Source organism: Anolis sagrei, chromosome 1 (assembly GCF_037176765.1).
Source record: "Anolis sagrei isolate rAnoSag1 chromosome 1, rAnoSag1.mat, whole genome shotgun sequence".
Classification (NCBI taxonomy): Eukaryota; Metazoa; Chordata; class Lepidosauria; order Squamata; family Dactyloidae; genus Anolis; species Anolis sagrei.
The window spans coordinates 253,782,289-253,800,054 of record NC_090021.1 but is presented as its reverse complement, the minus strand read 5'-3'; the positions used below and the strand labels follow the sequence as shown (position 1 = coordinate 253,800,054).

The window sequence follows — 17,766 nt, the reverse complement described above, 5'->3', positions numbered from 1 at the left end:
CACTAAACCACTTTAAATTGAGCACTTTAGTTTTCTACCCGCTAGAACTCTTGCCAACAATCAATCATCAGCCCAATTCCAGATCCATGATCAAGTGACTAATTGTGTTGCACTTTAATTTAATTGCTCAGAGCTTGCACTGTCACTTTAGAGCTAGTTGCATATACTACTGCTACAAACAATTATTACCCATGTTACCAATAATACCATCTCTGCTGCTACTGTTAATTCCTCAAATACTCTGCCCTGCTGCTACCGCACAAGTGCACTTTACCATCTTCAATACACTGGAAGGAGCAGGTAACATCAAGGGGGACATCAGGATTTCAATTGTTGTAATTATTTGTGGCATCAAGCACGGACATACGGAATAACAATAGATGGAAATGGAGGGTACACTCCCGGGAGGGGGGGGGACGGTTCCATGGGTGGGGGCTCCACCATAAGGGTGGTGACAGGTAGAGGGAGATACGGGAAAGGGAGAGCAACATATTCATTTCGGCCCAAAATTTATAACAACAGATTGGCAAACCAAAATGATGTTAACAACTCAAGGAGAAATCAAATCAGGCCCAAAATTTATAACAGAACATTGGCAATCCCAAAAATCAATACTACAATCCGGCCTGAAACTAATAAAAACAAATTGGCAGCTCTAAAACATCCTCCCGACAAGATACAACTGAGGTGCCAGGATGGTGGCCCCTCCAGGTTGAAGGTGGTGCTGTTCAACGCCAGGTCAGTAAACGGAAAAACCTCTGTTATTAAAGATCTAATCCAAGAGGAACAAGCTGATTTGGCGTGTATAACGGAGACCTGGTTGGACGAAGGGGGTGGGGTTAATCTCACTCAACTCTGTCCACCGGGTTACTCTGTGCAGCACCAACCAAGACTTGGAGGGCGGGGAGGCGGAGTTGCAGTTGTCTACAAGGATTTCATCCCCCTGATCAGACGTCCCATCCCACAATCAACTGCATTTGAATGTGCCGGCTTTAGGATAGGTGACCGGGACAGGATAGGGATTCTGTTGGTGTACCGACCACCCCGCTGCACTACAGTCTCCCTACCTGAGCTAGCAGGAGTGGTCTCGGACATGGCGTTGAGCTCCCAACGGCTTTTAGTCCTGGGAGATTTCAATGTCCATGCCGAGGCCTCTCTTTCCGGTGCGGCTCAGGACTTCATGGCCGCCATGGCAACCATGGGCCTGTCCCAACTAATATCTGGTCCCACCCATAATGCCGGGCACACATTGGATTTGGTATTCTCTCAAGGATGGGACGGGGATGACGGGGTGGAGGAGCTGACCATCGCTCCATTGCCATGGACCGATCACCATCTGATCAGGTTTAGACTAACTGCACCTCCCAACCTCCGCAGGGGTGGTGGACCCATTAGAATGGTCCGCCCCAGGAGACTTATGGATCCAAATGGACTCCTGATGGCTCTTGGGGATTCTCCCACCTCCTTGGCTAGCGACCCTATCGATGTCCTGGTCTCTCGCTGGAACAGTGAGTTGACCAGGGCTATTGATACAATCGCTCCGGAACGCCCCCTCTCGAATAGCCGAGCTAAACCAGCCTCTTGGTTTACTAAGGAGCTGGCAGCAATGAAGCGAGAAAAGAGGAGGCTAGAGTGCGTGTGGCACCGGAACCCCACCAAATCAGCTCAAACACTTCTGAAGACCTTTTTAAGGTCTTACGAAGTGGCAATAGCGGCGGCGCAAAAAACATTTCTGGCAGCCAATATTGCATCTGCGAAAAATCGTCCAGCTGAGCTCTTCCGAGTTGTCAGGGGTCTGTTACATCCGCCAAAAAGCGAGGCCTCAGACAACTCGGTGGCTCGCTGTGAAGCATTTGCCCGATTCTTCGCGGATAAAATTGAGCGGATACGGTCGGGTTTTGACGTCATGTTAACAGCGGTCTCTGGGGATGTAACGAGAACATCTGCTTGTCCAGGTTTGATGGATTCGTTTCAATTGGTTCAGCTTGAGGATGTGGACAGGATCCTTGGAGAGGTGCGACCCACTACATGCATCCTAGACCCCTGCCCATCCTGGCTGGTCAAGGAAGCCAGAGGGGGTTTGGCAGAGTGGGTGAAGGTGATGGTTAATGCCTCCTTACAGGAAGGAATATTTCCAGCGAGCTTAAAGCAAGCTATTATAAAACCGCTGTTGAAAAAACCATCACTGGATCCCACTCAATTCGACAACTATCGGCCAGTTTCCAATCTCCCCTACTTGGGCAAAGTCATGGAACGTGTGGTGGCGACACAACTCCAGGGATTTCTGGTAGACACTGATTATCTAGACCCGGCACAGTCTGGCTTTAGGCCGGGACATGGAACTGAGACAGCCTTGGTCGCCTTGGTAGATGATCTGCGCAGGGAACTGGACAGGGGGAGTGTGTCCCTGTTAGTTCTGCTGGACCTCTCAGCGGCCTTCGATACCGTCGATCACGGTATCCTTCTGGGCCGCCTCATGGATATGGGGCTCGGAGGCACTGCTCTGCGGTGGCTCCGATCCTTCCTTGAGGGACGGACCCAGAAGGTGTTATTGGGTGACACCTGTTCGGCCCCACAACCGTTGTTGTGTGGAGTCCCACAGGGTTCAATCTTGTCCCCGATGTTATTTAACATCTACATGAAGCCGCTGGGAGAGATCATTCGGAGTTTCGGACTAAGATGCTATCTCTATGCAGATGACGTCCAAATCTGTCACTCCTTCTCACCTGTCACCAAGGAGGCGGTCCAGACCTTGAATCGGTGTTTAGCCGCTGTGTCGGACTGGATGAGAGCTAACAAATTGAAACTAAATCCAGACAAGACAGAGGTCCTACTGGTCAGTCGTAAGGCCGAACAGGGCATAGGGTTACAGCCTGTGTTAGACGGGGTTACACTCCCCCTGAAGACACAGGTTCGCAGCTTGGGAGTGATCCTGGACTCATCGCTGAGCCTGGAGCCCCAGGTCTCGGCGGTGGCCGGGAGAGCTTTTGCACAATTAAAACTTGTGCGCCAGCTGCGCCCGTACCTTGGGAAGTCGGACTTGGCCACGGTGGTCCACGCTCTTGTTACATCCCGGTTAGATTACTGCAACGCACTCTACGTGGGGTTGCCTTTGAAGACTGCTCGGAAACTCCAACTAGTCCAACGAGAGGCAGCCAGATTGCTCACCGGGGCGTCATACAGGGAGCATACCACCCCCCTGTTATGTCAGCTCCACTGGCTGCCAATCCAGTTCCGAGCACAATTCAAGGTGCTGGTTTTGACCTATAAAACCCTATACGGTTCCGGCCCAGTGTACCTGTCCGAACGGCTCTCCCTCTACGTCCCACCCCGGAGCCTAAGATCCTCTGGGGAGGTCCTGCTCTCGACCCCGCCTTTATCACAGGTGAGATTGGCGGGGACGGGGAGCAGGGCCTTCTCGGTGGTGGCCCCCCGCCTATGGAATTCCCTCCCCGGGGAAATCAGATCGGCAACTACGCTCCTTTCTTTCAGGAAAAAACTAAAAACATGGATCTGGGACCAGGCATTTGGACAAGCGGGTAAATAAAGAAGAACTCTACTGATGGCTAAGAACGGACTAACGGATTGGTTGTATGGAACTCTGGAACGAAACGCTGACTATAGGAATGACTTTTATATGATGTTTAGATGATGTTTATACAATGTCCTAGATACTAATGCTGATGTTTTATTGTGATAATTGTTTTAATTATATTTTGTATATCGCTTTTATATTTTTATATTTTGTACACTATGTATTATTATGTATAGGCATCGAATTCTGCCTTTTTTGTAAGCCACACTGAGTCCCCCTCCGGGGGTTGAGAAGGGCGGGGTAAAAGCACCAGTAATAAATAATAAATAAATAAATTAGATTATTGTAAATCAGAAACAATTTGAAGGTAGAGAAAATTAAAAAAAACTAGAAAAATTACATTAAAAATATAATTACATTGATATCTCACCTTTACTCCAAAGGGATCAAGGTGGAGTAAGTAGCTCTCCTCCCATTTTATCCTCACAGAAGAGATAGAAGAGGTTGAGACAAAGGAGTTGGCCCAATTGTTGGCTCAGATATTGGTGGTTTTGGGTTTTTGTCTCAACTTTAAAGGAGCTGTCCAATTTGCTAAATCCAACCTCCATAATATATCCATAACCTTGGGCAGCTCCTTTAAAGAAGGGACTAAAGCAGGCATGGTCAAACTTTTTTTGCCTTGAGGCCGCATTGTGGGCCCGACTGAAAGAGTTGGGCCAGGAGGGAGGGTGGCAGGGCATGTGCTGCATGGGACGGGCTTGGGAGGGGGAGGGGGAAGGTGGGAGAAGGTGGGTCATCCAGTGAATTTAATGACTCAATGGGACTTGATCTCCCAGGTCCCAGCACATGATTCCTATGGGTTGTAGTGCACTCTATATAATGTTATAACTATCAATAATAAAAACATTGTATACATAATAAAATACTAAAATCACTGCTAATTGAAATGATATGCCTGCTCACACAGACACTTATTTGTTTAGGCATCATATTTGAAGGCCAGAACACAATGTTCTACCACAAGGAGACATTCCAACAGCATAGGCTTTAAAGTCAAACAAGAAGACATGATTTATAGATGCCATGTATGTGACATCCATACTCTGTAACTTGCTACCTCCTGTAATAGCCTTTACCTCACACAAGCATTTCACCTCTTGACACCTCTGAAGTAGCATTTATTATAGCCTGCCTTGAATGATATGTAGCCTTTGCTTGAAGGGACCAGAAGTCACCTATTTGGCGGAACATTGTTAGAACTTATCAGCAATGATTCATGGTTGCAGGAATGTTTCACATATGTTTCTGTGTTTTACTGAGTTTTTTTCGATCCCTTCAAGAAACAGATATATATATAACATGATTCCTGGGAGTTAAATGTAGCAGCATTGCAAAGCTGGAGGAAGTGCTTAAGAGAACAAATTGGTTGTGGTTCCAAGATCAGTGGATATTGCTCTTCTCCACTGTTCAGTTTTCAAAGGGATATTCAAGAAGACCTATTTGTGTGCTTTGGGCATTTATTTAATTGTTTTATAGTAGGGCTCGTATGCTGAGTCACACTAGAATAATAGAGAAAAATAATATTGGCAGAGCACTACTGCTCCTTCTATTAGAAGATGCTCTGGGGTGATGCCAGGGCTTCTTAGAAGGAAAATGTAGAAGTACTAATTATTAACCTTATGCATTAAGCACATGCACCACTAAAATATATTATGTAATCCAGTCCAATATGCCATGTTATATGCAATATACAAGACTGTAGGAAAAACCTCAAAACTGAGAATTTGACTAAACTACTGTGTATTATGTGTATTATAGTGAAGCTTCTCACAAGTCCAACAAAGCTTTATTTGAAATGAGGGATATCTTGAAACAACAAAAACCTCAAAGGAAACACAGTATAATACTCTTCTTGATACAGAGTTAGACTTTTATCATATCTTGGAGAGCCAGGAAAGTAACTTTTAAATAAACAAGTATTTTTGTTTCTACTATACACTACAGAAAGAGAAAAGCAGTAATAGCAGAGCTGGATGGAGACCGACAACTGAAAAAGACAGCTAAATTTAAGTCTTCATGTGATGAGAAGTACAGAATAACATTTTTATTATAGCAGGAGCTCTCTGGAAGTGTTTGGGTCTCTCTTGCCCAAAAATGCTTGAGTGGACATTGGTTGGACAGCTAAGTGAACAGGAAGAAAAAGAGCACACAGGTGGAAGTACAGCACAACACAGGTCAGCCAGGGAATTGAAGAAAAAATAAATTCTCTGTCAAGAAAAATATCTGGCAATGCCAGTTGCTGTTGATTTGATAGTTTCATAATATGCAGAGTTTCTCATAGCTTGTCAGCAAAGGGATGTCTGTGTTCTAGAAATCATTCCTTTATATTTGAAACATTGGTATGCGGTGTAGCAGGAGAGTGTCTTTGGTAGAACCGTTAAAAAGAGAGCTGTGCATGATTGATTAGAGAGTGGAAGGTTCTAAAGGACCATGGGTTATGTAATTAATATTATTATTCATTTCTTTTTACTTCTGGAGGTTTGCATCACATCAAGGGCAATAGATGATTTTGTACTTAAAGTTTGATTTCAAATAAACTTTCAAGAGACTCAGCCTTAGCCTGCAAATGGGTCACCTTTAAAAGTTAGGTTATGTTGAAGACTCAGTTACAGCTAAAACTAGCTGTCACCATTTTTTTAATTTGCCTAATAGAGCCCCTGGTGGCACAATTGGTTAAACCCTTGTGCCAGCAGGACTATTAACCAAAAGGTTGGCAGTTCAAATCCAGGGAGCGGAGTGAGCGCCTGTCTGTCTTATATGTAGATTGAAGATTACTTTTGTAGTTTCCTGTGGTACTCAGAATTGAAGGGCTGTAATGCAGTGGATCCAGCAAAGGATCACCGCCTTGTCGTGGCCCGGGGGCTTGAGCACCTCAATGATGTCATGAGCGAAACCGTGAAGGGCCACCCAAGACGGGACAGTCATGGCAGAAAGGTCAGACCAAGTGTGATCCCTGGGGAAGGCAATGGCAAACCACCCCAGTATCCTTGCCAAGAAAACTAAATGGACCAGTACAACCAGAGATATGTCGGTATGCCATTGGAAGATGGGACTCCCAGGTCGGAAGATGGCCAAAATGCTACTGGGGAGGAGCAGAGGATAAGTTCAACTAGCCCCAGATGTGATGACGCAGCTAGCTCAAAGCCGAAAGGAAGGCTAGCGGCCGACGGTACTGGAGGTGAACGACGAATCCGATGCTCTAAAGATCAACACACCATAGGAACCTGGAATGTAAGATCTATAAGCAAGGGCAAATTGGATGTTGTTATTGGTGAGATGTCAAGACTAAAGATAGTCATTCTGGGGGTCAGCGAACTGAAATGGACTGGAATGGGCCACTTCACATCAGATGACCACCAGATCTACTACTGCGGACAAGAGGAACATCGAAGAAATGGAGTAGCTTTCATAATTAATAAGTAATTCGCTAAAGCAGTGCTTGGATACAACCCAAAAAATGACAGAATGATCTCAATTCGAGTGCAAGGAAAACCTTTCAACACCACAGTGATCCAAATATACGCCCCAACCACTGCTGCTGAAGAAACAGAAGTAGATCAGTTCTATGAGGATCTGCAGGACCTACTGGATAATACACCAAAAAGAGACATTATTTTCATTACAGGAGACTGGAATGCCGAGGTGGGAAGTCAAATGACAACTGGGATCACAGGCAAGCATGGTCTGGGAGAACAAAATGAAGCGGGAAGCAGACTGATAGAATTTTGCAAGGAAAACTCGCTGTGTATAACAAACACTCTCTTCCAACAACCTAAAAGACGGCTGTATACATGGACCTCACCAGACGGTCAACACCGAAATCATATTGACTACATCCTTTGCAGCCAAAGGTGGCGGACATCCATCCAGTCGGTGAAAACAAGACCTGGGGCCGACTGTAGCTCAGATCACGAACTTCTTATTGCTCAATTTAGAATAAAACTAAAGAGATCAAGGAAAATACACAGGCCAGTTAGATATGATCTCACTAACATTCCTAGCGAATATACAGTGGAAGTGAAGAACAGATTTGAAGGACTAGATTTAGTAAACAGAGTCCCAGAAGAACTATGGACAGAAGTCCGCGACATTGTTCAGGAGGTGGCAACAAAGTACGTTCCAAAGAAAAAGAAAAGCAAGAAGGCAAAATGGTTGTCTTTTGAGACACTGGAAATAGCCCAAGAAAGGAGGAAAGCAAAAGGAAACAGGGATAAGGAGAGATATGCCCAGTTAAATGTGCAATTCCAGAGGTTAGCCAGAAGAGATAAGGAACTATTTTTAAATAAGCAATGCATGGAAGTGGAAGAAGACAACAGAATAGGAAGGACACGAGACCTCTTCCAGAAAATTAGTAACATTGGAGGTAAATTTCAGGCAAAAATTGGTGTGATAAGAAACAAAGATGGCAGGGACCTAACAGAAGCTGAAGAGATCAAGAGAAGGTGGCAAGACTATACAGAAGATCTGTATAGGAAGGATAATAATATTGAGGATAGTTTTGACGGTGTGGTGAATGAATTAGAACCAGACATCCTGAGGAGTGAGGTTGAATGGGCCTTAAGAAGCATTGCTAACAACAAGGCAGCAGGAGACGACGGGATCCCAGCTGAACTGTTTAAAATCTTAAAAGATGATACTGTCAAGGTGATGCATGCCATATGCCAGCAAATATGGAAAACACAAGAATGGCCATCAGACTGGAAAAAATCCACTTATATCCCCATACCAAAAAAGGGAAATGCGAAAGACTGCTCAAACTTCCGTACAGTGGCCCTTATTTCTCATGCCAGTAAGGTAATGCTCAAGATCCTGCAAGGAAGACTCCAGCAATACATGGAGCGAGAGCTGCCAGACGTTCAAGCTGGGTTCAGAAAAGGCAGAGGAATGAGAGACCAGATTGCCAATATCCGCTGGATAATGGAGAAAGGCAGGGAGTTTCAGAAAAACATCTATTTCTGCTTCATTGACTACTCTAAAGCCTTTGACTGTGTGGATCATAACAAATTGTGGCAAGTTCTTGGTGGGATGGGCATACCAAGCCACCTTGTCTCTCTCCTGAGGAATCTGTACAAGGACCAAGTAGCAACAGTCAGAACTGACCAAGGAACAACAGACTGGTTCAAGATTGGGAAAGGCGTACGGCAAGGCTGCATGCTCTCATCCAACCTTTTTAACTTGTATGCAGAACACATCATGCGATGTGCGGGGCTGGATGAATGCAAAGCTGGGGTGAAAATTGCTGGAAGAAACATTAACAATCTCAGATATGCAGATGACACCACTCTGATGGCCGAAAGCGAGGAGGAGCTAAGGAGCCTTCTAATCAAGGTGAAAGAAGAAAGCGCAAAAGCTGGGTTGGAGCTAAACGTCAAAAAAACCAAGGTTATGGCAACAAGAATGATTGACAACTGGAAAATAGAGGGAGAAAATGTGGAGGCCGTGACAGACTTTCTATTTCTAGGTGCAAAGATTACTGCAGAGGCAGACTGTGGCCAGGAAATCAGAAGACGCTTACTTCTTGGGAGGAGAGAAATGTCCAGTCTCGATAAAATAGTAAAGAGTAGAGACATCATACTGGCAACAAAGATCCGCCTAGTCAAAGCCATGGTATTCCCTGTAGTAACCTACGGATGTGAGAGCTGGACCTTAGGGAAGGCTGAGCGAAGGAAGATAGATGCTTTTGAGCTGTGGTTTTGGAGGAAAGTGCTGAGAGTGCCTTGGACTGCGAGAAGATCCAACCAGTCCATCCTCCAGGAAATAAAGCCTGACTGCTCATTGGAGGGAAGGATATTAGAGACAAAGTTGAAGTACTTTGGCCACATCACGAGGAGACAGGAAAGCCTAGAGAAGACAATTATGCTGGGGAATGTGGAAGGCAAAAGGAAGAGGAGCTGACCAAGGGCAAGATGGATGGATGGCATCCTTGAAGCAACTGGACTGACCTTGAAGGAGCTGGGGGTGGTGACGGCCGACAGGGAGCTCTGGCGTGGACTGGTCCATGAGGTCACGAAGAGTCGGAGACGACTGAACGAATGAACAACAACAATGCTGTGGTTTAGTGATAGAAGAGGAAAAGGAAGAGGAAGAAGAAGAAGAAGCCAAATACAACTGTTAGTACCGGGTAAAGCAGACCTGGTGAACTGATTGCTGAAGTCAGCGTTTATGTAAATCCCATTGGTTGAGTGGATGTTAATCTTGTTGATAGTAGAGTTGGATTTAGACTACAATTGTCTCTTTAAAGCACAAAGGGATGCTCACATATTTTGACATGTCCATAAGGTAGTTGTTATATTTCAGTTTCTTGTATGTTTTAATGTATATTGGCCCCCTCCCCACTCCAAAAATGAGTCTGTAGTTGCTTATGATCTTTGCTTATTGTTGTTTATGCTGTTTTTATGCTATTTAAATATTTTGTTGTTCTGCTTTAACTGTATGTTACTTTGGGCTTGGCCCCATGTAAGCCGCCCCGAGTCCCCTCAGGGAGATGGAGGCGGGGTAGAAAAATAAAGTTTCTCTTCCTCCTAGAATGTGTATTACAGTAAACCACATAGCTAAAGGGCCCATGTTTGAAATGCATGTTCAAATGATTTCCTGAACAAATACTGAATTTACAAGGTAAGCAATCAGTATATGTTTCCAAACAATTTAAAATAAACAGGAAGAAAGAATGAAATACAATATGAAAACAATCCAAGCAAACAATACAAAGAAACTATAAAAGGCAACATATATTTACTAGGGCTGGGCGGTTTCGTTTCGTTAATTCGTAATTCTTTAATAATTCGTTAATTTTTTCAATTACAAAATGATAACGAACCATTCTGGAGCAATTATTAAAAAAAACAAATTTTCAAAAATGTTTTGTAAATGCTTCGTATTTCAATATTGTATTAGTTTCGTTATTGTTTTGAGGTCGTTTCGTTATTATTTCTGCATGTCTGGGCCAGTTTTATGGTTTAATTAGTGAAAAAAAATTATAATATCACACCAACAGTCAACAACAGAGGGAGAGGGAAGCTTCAGAAGGTTTTGGAGGTTTTTTAGCGTTATTTCGCGGTCGCGTCCGCCATTAACGAATCGATTCGTTATTGTTTCGGAAATCGATTCGTTAATTTTTACCATTTACGAAATTTCGTAAATATCGAACTTTTTAAAAGGAAAATTTTGTAATTATTTTAAATATCAAAACAAAAAAAACCCCCAAATACAAATCGATTTTAGAAACAATTTTTTCCGTTGTTACCCAGGCCTAATATTTACTTGTAGCAGTGTTATCTGTTGTGAAAACAATGTTTAGAGCAGTTTTCCTTCAGACTGATAAATCCTCCTTCCCCTTAATTCTTTGGGGTTTCATCTGCCATGGTACAGTCAGATTTGTGAAACAACAACAGTTTGGACAATTGCAAGTTTGTGTCATGATCACAATGGGATATGTTGGCAATGAAAGGTCTACACATATCTGGGTAGAGTGCTGTGTTTTTAAAGAGTAAGCAATATGACAATGCTAAGAAGGGATATTGACAGAAATGATATGGAGAATGAATAAATCAGAAATGGAAAGGATCCCAAAAGCTAACTAGTCCAACCTCCTGCCATGTGGAAATATACAACTACTGGCTACTCCATCTCTCTTTTAGATATCCAATTAAGGTGAAAACATTTTAATGTTCTTACCCAATAAAATGTGCACATTAGAAAGGCATTCTGGGTTTTCATGCAAGAGCCAAGCTAAGATGACAAGTAACTTCTCCTTGCCAAAGTATGACAGGCTGGCAAAACCATTTCTATTCTGCTGTTTCTTGAATTGAACCTTGGTTGCTGCCAAGCTGTTTTTAACTGGCTGGGTGCTGTTTTTTTAATTGATGAGTTTAAATTGTGTTTTAATTTGTTTTAATGCTTTAATTGTATTTTTCTTCATCTTTTATTATTATTAGCTTTGAGCGGCCTTGCATGCCCCACTTTTTGAAAAAAAAATGCAAGATTCAAGTATGTAATACACAATTATCTTGTTGCTCCAACACTGGTGGCCTGCCCAGCTCTGTATACATTTATCCAAAATTCAAAAGAATATTACCATAGCATTAGTTCCATGTATGTGATATAGGAAACAAAGAATACAAGGAACATGTGAGAGAACAAATTATGTTGGATATCGTGGCAGTGAGAGCGATCAAGGTGACTGTACTTTCTTCATACTTTTTTCAATAATGAGTATTAACAATAACCACAGATCAAGCTGATAAGACAGAAGCCATGGCAATAAAACACTCATACAAAGAAAGAACAAGATATAGTATGACACAAATATCCAAAGGAATACATTTATTGACTATGTGTAGATACATGAAATGGTGGATAATAGCAAGCCTTAATGAACCTTATTGAAATTATTTCCAGCCCAAAAGAATGGGTTATTCCTAGGAGAGGTCAATGGGATTTATATTGACTTGGCTTCATGAAGGCTCAATCTACAGTAGAACCTTATCTTAGCAAGAAAACATAATATTCTCTCATTTCTGCTGTGTTATGAGAGGCGTGCGATTTTATTATATGTTTTTCATGCTTTAAAATGATTTTACATTCTGAAAATATTCAATTGTATTTTAATATGTTACTTGCTTAATTGTTTATTATCATTATTACTAGTAGTAGTATTGGCACCGTGTACCAAGCCACAACAATAGTGGGGAAATAAATCATCAAGTAAACATGGCCATTACTTTGTGCATACACTTGGTGATTGTGTGAATTTACTTCAGTGGACTATGTCCACTGCACTCACTAAAAGCTGGGACATTGTTTACATTAATGCATCATATGACAGCCCACAAGGTGCATGTTTATTAGCAGCAGGGCAATTTTTTCTATTTGCCCACAATATCCACATATCCATTACTGTTTTCTGCTTCAAGTGATCATCCCCATCACAATGTTGCTTCCAAAGAAATCTTCGGGTGTGGCCACTCTCCCAGCTGCTGTTTCTTGCTTGTGTGGACTTAGATATCTGCCATCATAAGGCTGTATATGAATCATTCTTGCTATTGCCAGCCACAGAGGCTGTTTCACAAAGATCTATGATACATGGGAGTCCAGAGGTTTGAGGTGATTGTTGAGTGTAAAAGGGATGTTGAGATCCATTTGTAATTGGGATAATAGTATGATGTGAGTCTGCCACTTCTGCATTATCTTTTATTGAGATGGTTAATGTGTTCATCCCACCCCACCATGATGAGGGAACCCACTCCCAACATGGAAGGGGGGCAAGGGGGCAGTTCTTGTAACTGAATGGTATGGATTTCCAGAGGCATGAGAAATGAAAAAAGAAACACCACAATATAAAATGTTGGCATTTCAGCAGACTGGGAAATAGCTATTATGTATGTTGCTAAATTTCAGGATGGCCCCCAACCATGTGTTTTGCCCTTGGGCAGCCCAAGCAATTGAGAAGATAAGAAGATCGATGAATCGCTTGCACAGTATCTGAAAAGCTCGGTCTGGGAAATGACTGTGGAAGGTGAATATTCAGATGATCAATGTTACTGCTGGCCTTCTTCCTAGATTTCTTGTTCTTGTGCTATTTCAGCCAAGCTGCTTTATGATTTGGAATCCTGGCATCAAAGAAAGGGATTATGGACAAATGGAATTTAAGGCAAATTCTAGCCTTAATGTTAATCTCCAAAAGCAGGTTCAGTCTGCCTTAGGATCTGAAATAAAGACTATTAGAGAATCAGTTCCGGGGTGGTGTGGTTGCAATGAAAATGTGGCTTCAATGAAATAAAAATACACAAAATATATGTTTCCACGTGTTTGTGACTTTATTCCTGCCTAAGTGAACCTCTATCTTTGGGGCTGGTACCAAGATTGTGAAAGAGTGGAGGGGCTAGTGTTCCAAAAAAGCAAGCAAGTTCTTGCTTCTGTGTTGGTGGACTCTTAACTAAGTTAAAAGAAACTCCATCAACAGGTGGATTTGTAAGAAGCACATGAGAAACTTGAGGTAGGGCAGAGTGCCCTGAAAACAAAAGAAGCAATCTTGGAGCAAGGAACCTGTGTTTGAAGACCTCCAGGGCTAAATACTGGAGTTGTAGGTTTATGAGGTCTTTGTTACCCAAGAGTGCTGGTGCCTCACAAAAATACAAATTCCAAGATTCCATAGCACAGAGCCATAGCAGAGAAATTGGTACTGAACTGCATTCATTCTATAGTGTCGATGCACCACCACCACCATCATCATAGGTTATTACTTTTGGCAGAGTATAATTGCCTTCCAAGGGTAGAGTCTTGGTGGTGGGTTTCCTTTTTATTAGAAGACGCCTGGGCATGAATGCAATCCATTATAGGGCTTGAAAGTAGTGAGAAAGCCTCAAGGAGGGACAAATGAAAATTGAGAAGGAGATTATCTATTTAATTTCTTATGTATTTGTAGGCTTCCTCCCTCACATTAGGTATTTAGTTTTTTTCATGAAGCACCACATATTGTATTATTTCTTTAAACTGTATTTTGTTTTAACTTACACTATGAGGTACCTTGAGTGAAAGAATAGCAGGATATGGTGACGGCTGACAGGGAGCTCTGGCGTGGGCTGGTCCATGAGGTCACGAAGAGTCGGAAGCGACTGAAAGAATAAGCAACAAATGAGCCATGGCACTGAAAGTAGTGTCCGAGTGCATCTACACTCCAAGTAGTGTCCAATTCAGCAGTGTAGAAGCACCCTTCCTCTCAAAGCAAGGCAGAGGGCAAACCACCTTTAAAGCAATTTTGCCAAGAAAACCCCATGATAAATACACCTTAGGGCTGGCATATACTGGACATCTCTTGATGTGAAGATGTGGTCCTACAATCCAGTAATATTTGAAACAACGAGAAGATAGAACCAAGCCAAGAAGCATGGGAACATGGTCTGCCTTGGTCAGACCACATCTGAAATATTGTGTCCAATTCTGGGCACCACAATTGAAGAGAGATATTGACAAGCTGGAATGTGTCCAGAGGAAGGTGACTAAAATGATCAAGGGTCTGGAGAACAAGCCCTATGAGGAATGGCTTAAAGAGCTGGGAATGTTTAGCTTGAAGACAAGAAGGCTGAGAGGAGACATGATAGCCATGTATAAATACGTGAGAGGACGAGAACATCATAGGAAGGAGGGAGCAAGCTTGTTTTCTGCTGCCCTGGAGACTAAGACGGGGAACAATGGCTTCAAACTACAGGAAAGGAGATTCCATCTGAACATTAGGAAGAACTTCTTGACTGTGAGAGCCATTCAGAAGTGGAACTCTCTGCCCCAGATTGTGGTGGAGGCTCCTTCTTTGGAGGCTTTTAAACAGAAGCTGGATGGCCATTCCCCGGGGTTGCTTTGAATGCAATTTTCCTGCTTCTCGGCAGGGGGTTAGACTGGATGGCCCATGAGGTCTCTTCCAACTCTATAATTCTATGAGGGCCAAACATCCTTGTTCTCCTTCACGTTGCCGTCCGTGGAGCTCCTCACACACGCTCTCGCTCTCTCTCCCTCTCTTGCACGTGACAGCAAGGGGCACCAGGGCCCTGGTCGCCTTATTGACTTCTAGTGACCTGATGGCAGAGAAAGGAGAGGAAATGACAGAAGCCAGGAGGCTGAAAATAGTAACAGCAATCATAATAACAGTAAACCTCTACGACTCTCACTCGCGTACCTCCCCCAAAATAGGCGCGGAGGCTCGTGCGCGTGTGCTCACGGGAGCGCGCGAGCCCCCTAGCGCGGCGCGCGGAGCAGGTGGGCCTCCAATTGGCGCGCGGATCTCCCTCCCTCGCTCTCTCCCCCTCCCCTCGCCTGCCCTCCTCCTCCTCCCCGGTTGGCGGGTCCCCCCTTGGTGGAATGATTGGCGAGGCTCACCCACACACTCCGGGTCGGCGCCTCCCTCGGATTGGAGGAGAGGCTTGTCAATCTCCTTCCGCGCACACCCGACTCGCCCGCGTGTGTTTCTCTCTCTTTTCCCTTCCCTTGTGCGGCTGGCGGCGGAGCTGGGCGGCTGCGGAGAGCTGAGGAGGAGCCGCGCCGAGGAGGAGAAGGAGGAGGAAAAGGGAGGAGGAGAAACTTTTGGCTCCACTTGGAGGCACCTGGCGCCGCCTCGCCTCCCCGCCCCGCTCCCTTCTCTTCCTTCTCTCGTGCAGCCAGGCTGCAGCTTTGGGGCGAGATTCCCGCCGTGGAGGGAGCGTGCTGTACTTGAGGGAGAAAAAGTTTCCTTTCCCTCCGCTCGCTTTTGATTTGCGGCATTTAAACCCGGAGTACCGTGGGCCCGCTTTCTCCCTCCGTTGGGGCTTCTGAGGGGGCGAGAGATGCGCCTCGCGCGTGGAGCAGGGCACGTGTTGTACGGCAACTCCTTGACTTGAGGGAGCCGCGCGCGTTTCCCCCTCGTTCGTGACAAGAGCCTCTCTCTCTGCTTCTCCCTCTCGGACGGAGTGTGCCCCTCTCTCTCTTCCCTCCCGCTCCTCTTTTGGCCCCGCCGGAGCTCTATGGAGGGAGCGCAGCATGGTTTGCACCAGGAAAACCAAAACTTTGGTCTCCACCTGCGTGATCCTGAGCGGCATGACTAACATCATCTGCCTGCTCTACGTGGGCTGGGTCACCAACTACATCGCCTCCGTCTACGTGAAGGTGCAGGAGCCCGGCGCCCAGGCGGTGGCGGCAGCGGCGGCGGCAGCGGCGGAGAGAAAGTTGGAGGAGGACAGCAAAGGGGACACGCTGAGGATTATCGAGCGGCTGGACCACCTGGAGAGTGTCATCAAGCAGCATATCCAAGGTATCGCGCGCCCGCCCGCCCACACGCCCACACGCACGCCTCGCGCTCCTGCCGCTCTCGCGCGCTCGAGGAAAGGAACACCCCGGGCGGGTGGGAGAAGAGATCTTAAGCCGCCCTTTGAAAAATCAGAATCGCATTGGTGTTGATGGGAGTCCTATCCACCTAGATAAGGGGTAGGACGGGGGAAGTTTGTGAGCGGAGGCTGGCTGGCCATCTGTTGGGAGTGCTTTGGTTGGGTTACTGTGAGTTTTCCGGGCTTGTATGGCCATGGTCTCTCCTGACGTTTCGCCTGTATATTTGGCAGGCATCCTCAGTGGTTGTGAGGTCTGTTGGAAACTAGGCAAGCGAGGTTTATATATCTGTGGGATATCCAAGGTGCGAGAAAGAGCTCTTGTCTGTTTGAGGCACCTGTGAACGTTGCAATTGACGACCTTGATTAGCACGAAATAATAGCCTTGCAGCTTCAAATCCTGGCTGCTTCCTGCCTGGGGGAATCTTTTGTTGGGGGTGTTAGCTGGCCCTGATTGATTTTTTCTTGGAATTGCCCTGTTTTCAGAGCTTCCCTCTTTATTTACTGTCCCAATCGTAGAGTGTGAATGTTGCAGTTGGCCACCTTGATTAGCATTGAATGGCCTTGCAGCTTCAAAGCCTGGCTGCTTCCTGCCTGGGAGAATCCTTTGTTGGGAGAATCCTTTGATTGATTTTTTTCCCTAGAATTCCCGTTTTCAGAGTTTCCCTCTTTATTTACTGTCCTAATTTTAGAGTGTGAATGTTGCAGTTGCCCACCTTGATTAGCATTGAATGGCCTTGCACTTTCTGTGCTTTGGCCGTTCAGCAGTGGAACTCTGCCCGGAGTGTGGTGGAGGCTCTTTTTTTTGGGAAGCTTTTAAACAGAGGCTGGATGGCCATCTGTCGGGGGTGCTTTGAATGCAGTTTTTCTGCTTCTTGGCAGGGGGTTGGACTGGATGGCCCATGAGGTCTCTTCCAACTCTATGATTCTATGTGTGTCCTTGCATGGCCGAATAATGGGGTGGGACAGGATGGCCCTTGCTGTGCTTCTCCCAACTCAATGATTCAATTCTATGATTCGAACCAAGGGGGGATTTGCCTCTTCGGACTCTCAAGAGCCAGGAGAAAGTTCTCCCTCCCCCCCCCCTTGGGGGCTCGCTTGGGTGGGGAGAGGCCGGAGGGAGGAGGAGGAGGGCTGCCTTGCTTTCCCTTGTCTCGCTGGCATCCCTAGGCTCTGCGTTGCTTCTTCCGACTCAAATAAGCTCTGGGTGAGCAGCAAGCGGTAGGGGGCCCCTAGAGGCCGGCTCTGGCGTCTCGGCGTGCGCCTCCCTTCTCTCCCCTTCTTCCGTTGTCCTAGAGAGTCCGCGGCCAAAGAGGGACCAGGCTA

The 17,766-nt window shown here is 45.3% G+C and overlaps 1 protein-coding gene across 4 annotated transcripts in view; it reads left to right on the top strand.

Annotated features, from left to right (window-relative positions):
* The first annotated feature begins 15,569 nt into the window (after positions 1–15,569).
* The window catches only part of GALNT18 (polypeptide N-acetylgalactosaminyltransferase 18), a 339,264-nt gene continuing 337,067 nt past the window's right edge, over positions 15,570–17,766 (top strand). For all 4 annotated transcript variants that reach the window (XM_060766933.2, XM_060766929.2, XM_060766922.2 and 1 more), the window contains exon 1: positions 15,570–16,370. In XM_060766933.2, coding sequence (XP_060622916.2) covers positions 16,100–16,370 — 271 coding nt within the window. In that variant the 5' untranslated portion in view covers positions 15,570–16,099. The remainder of the gene's footprint in view (positions 16,371–17,766) is intronic.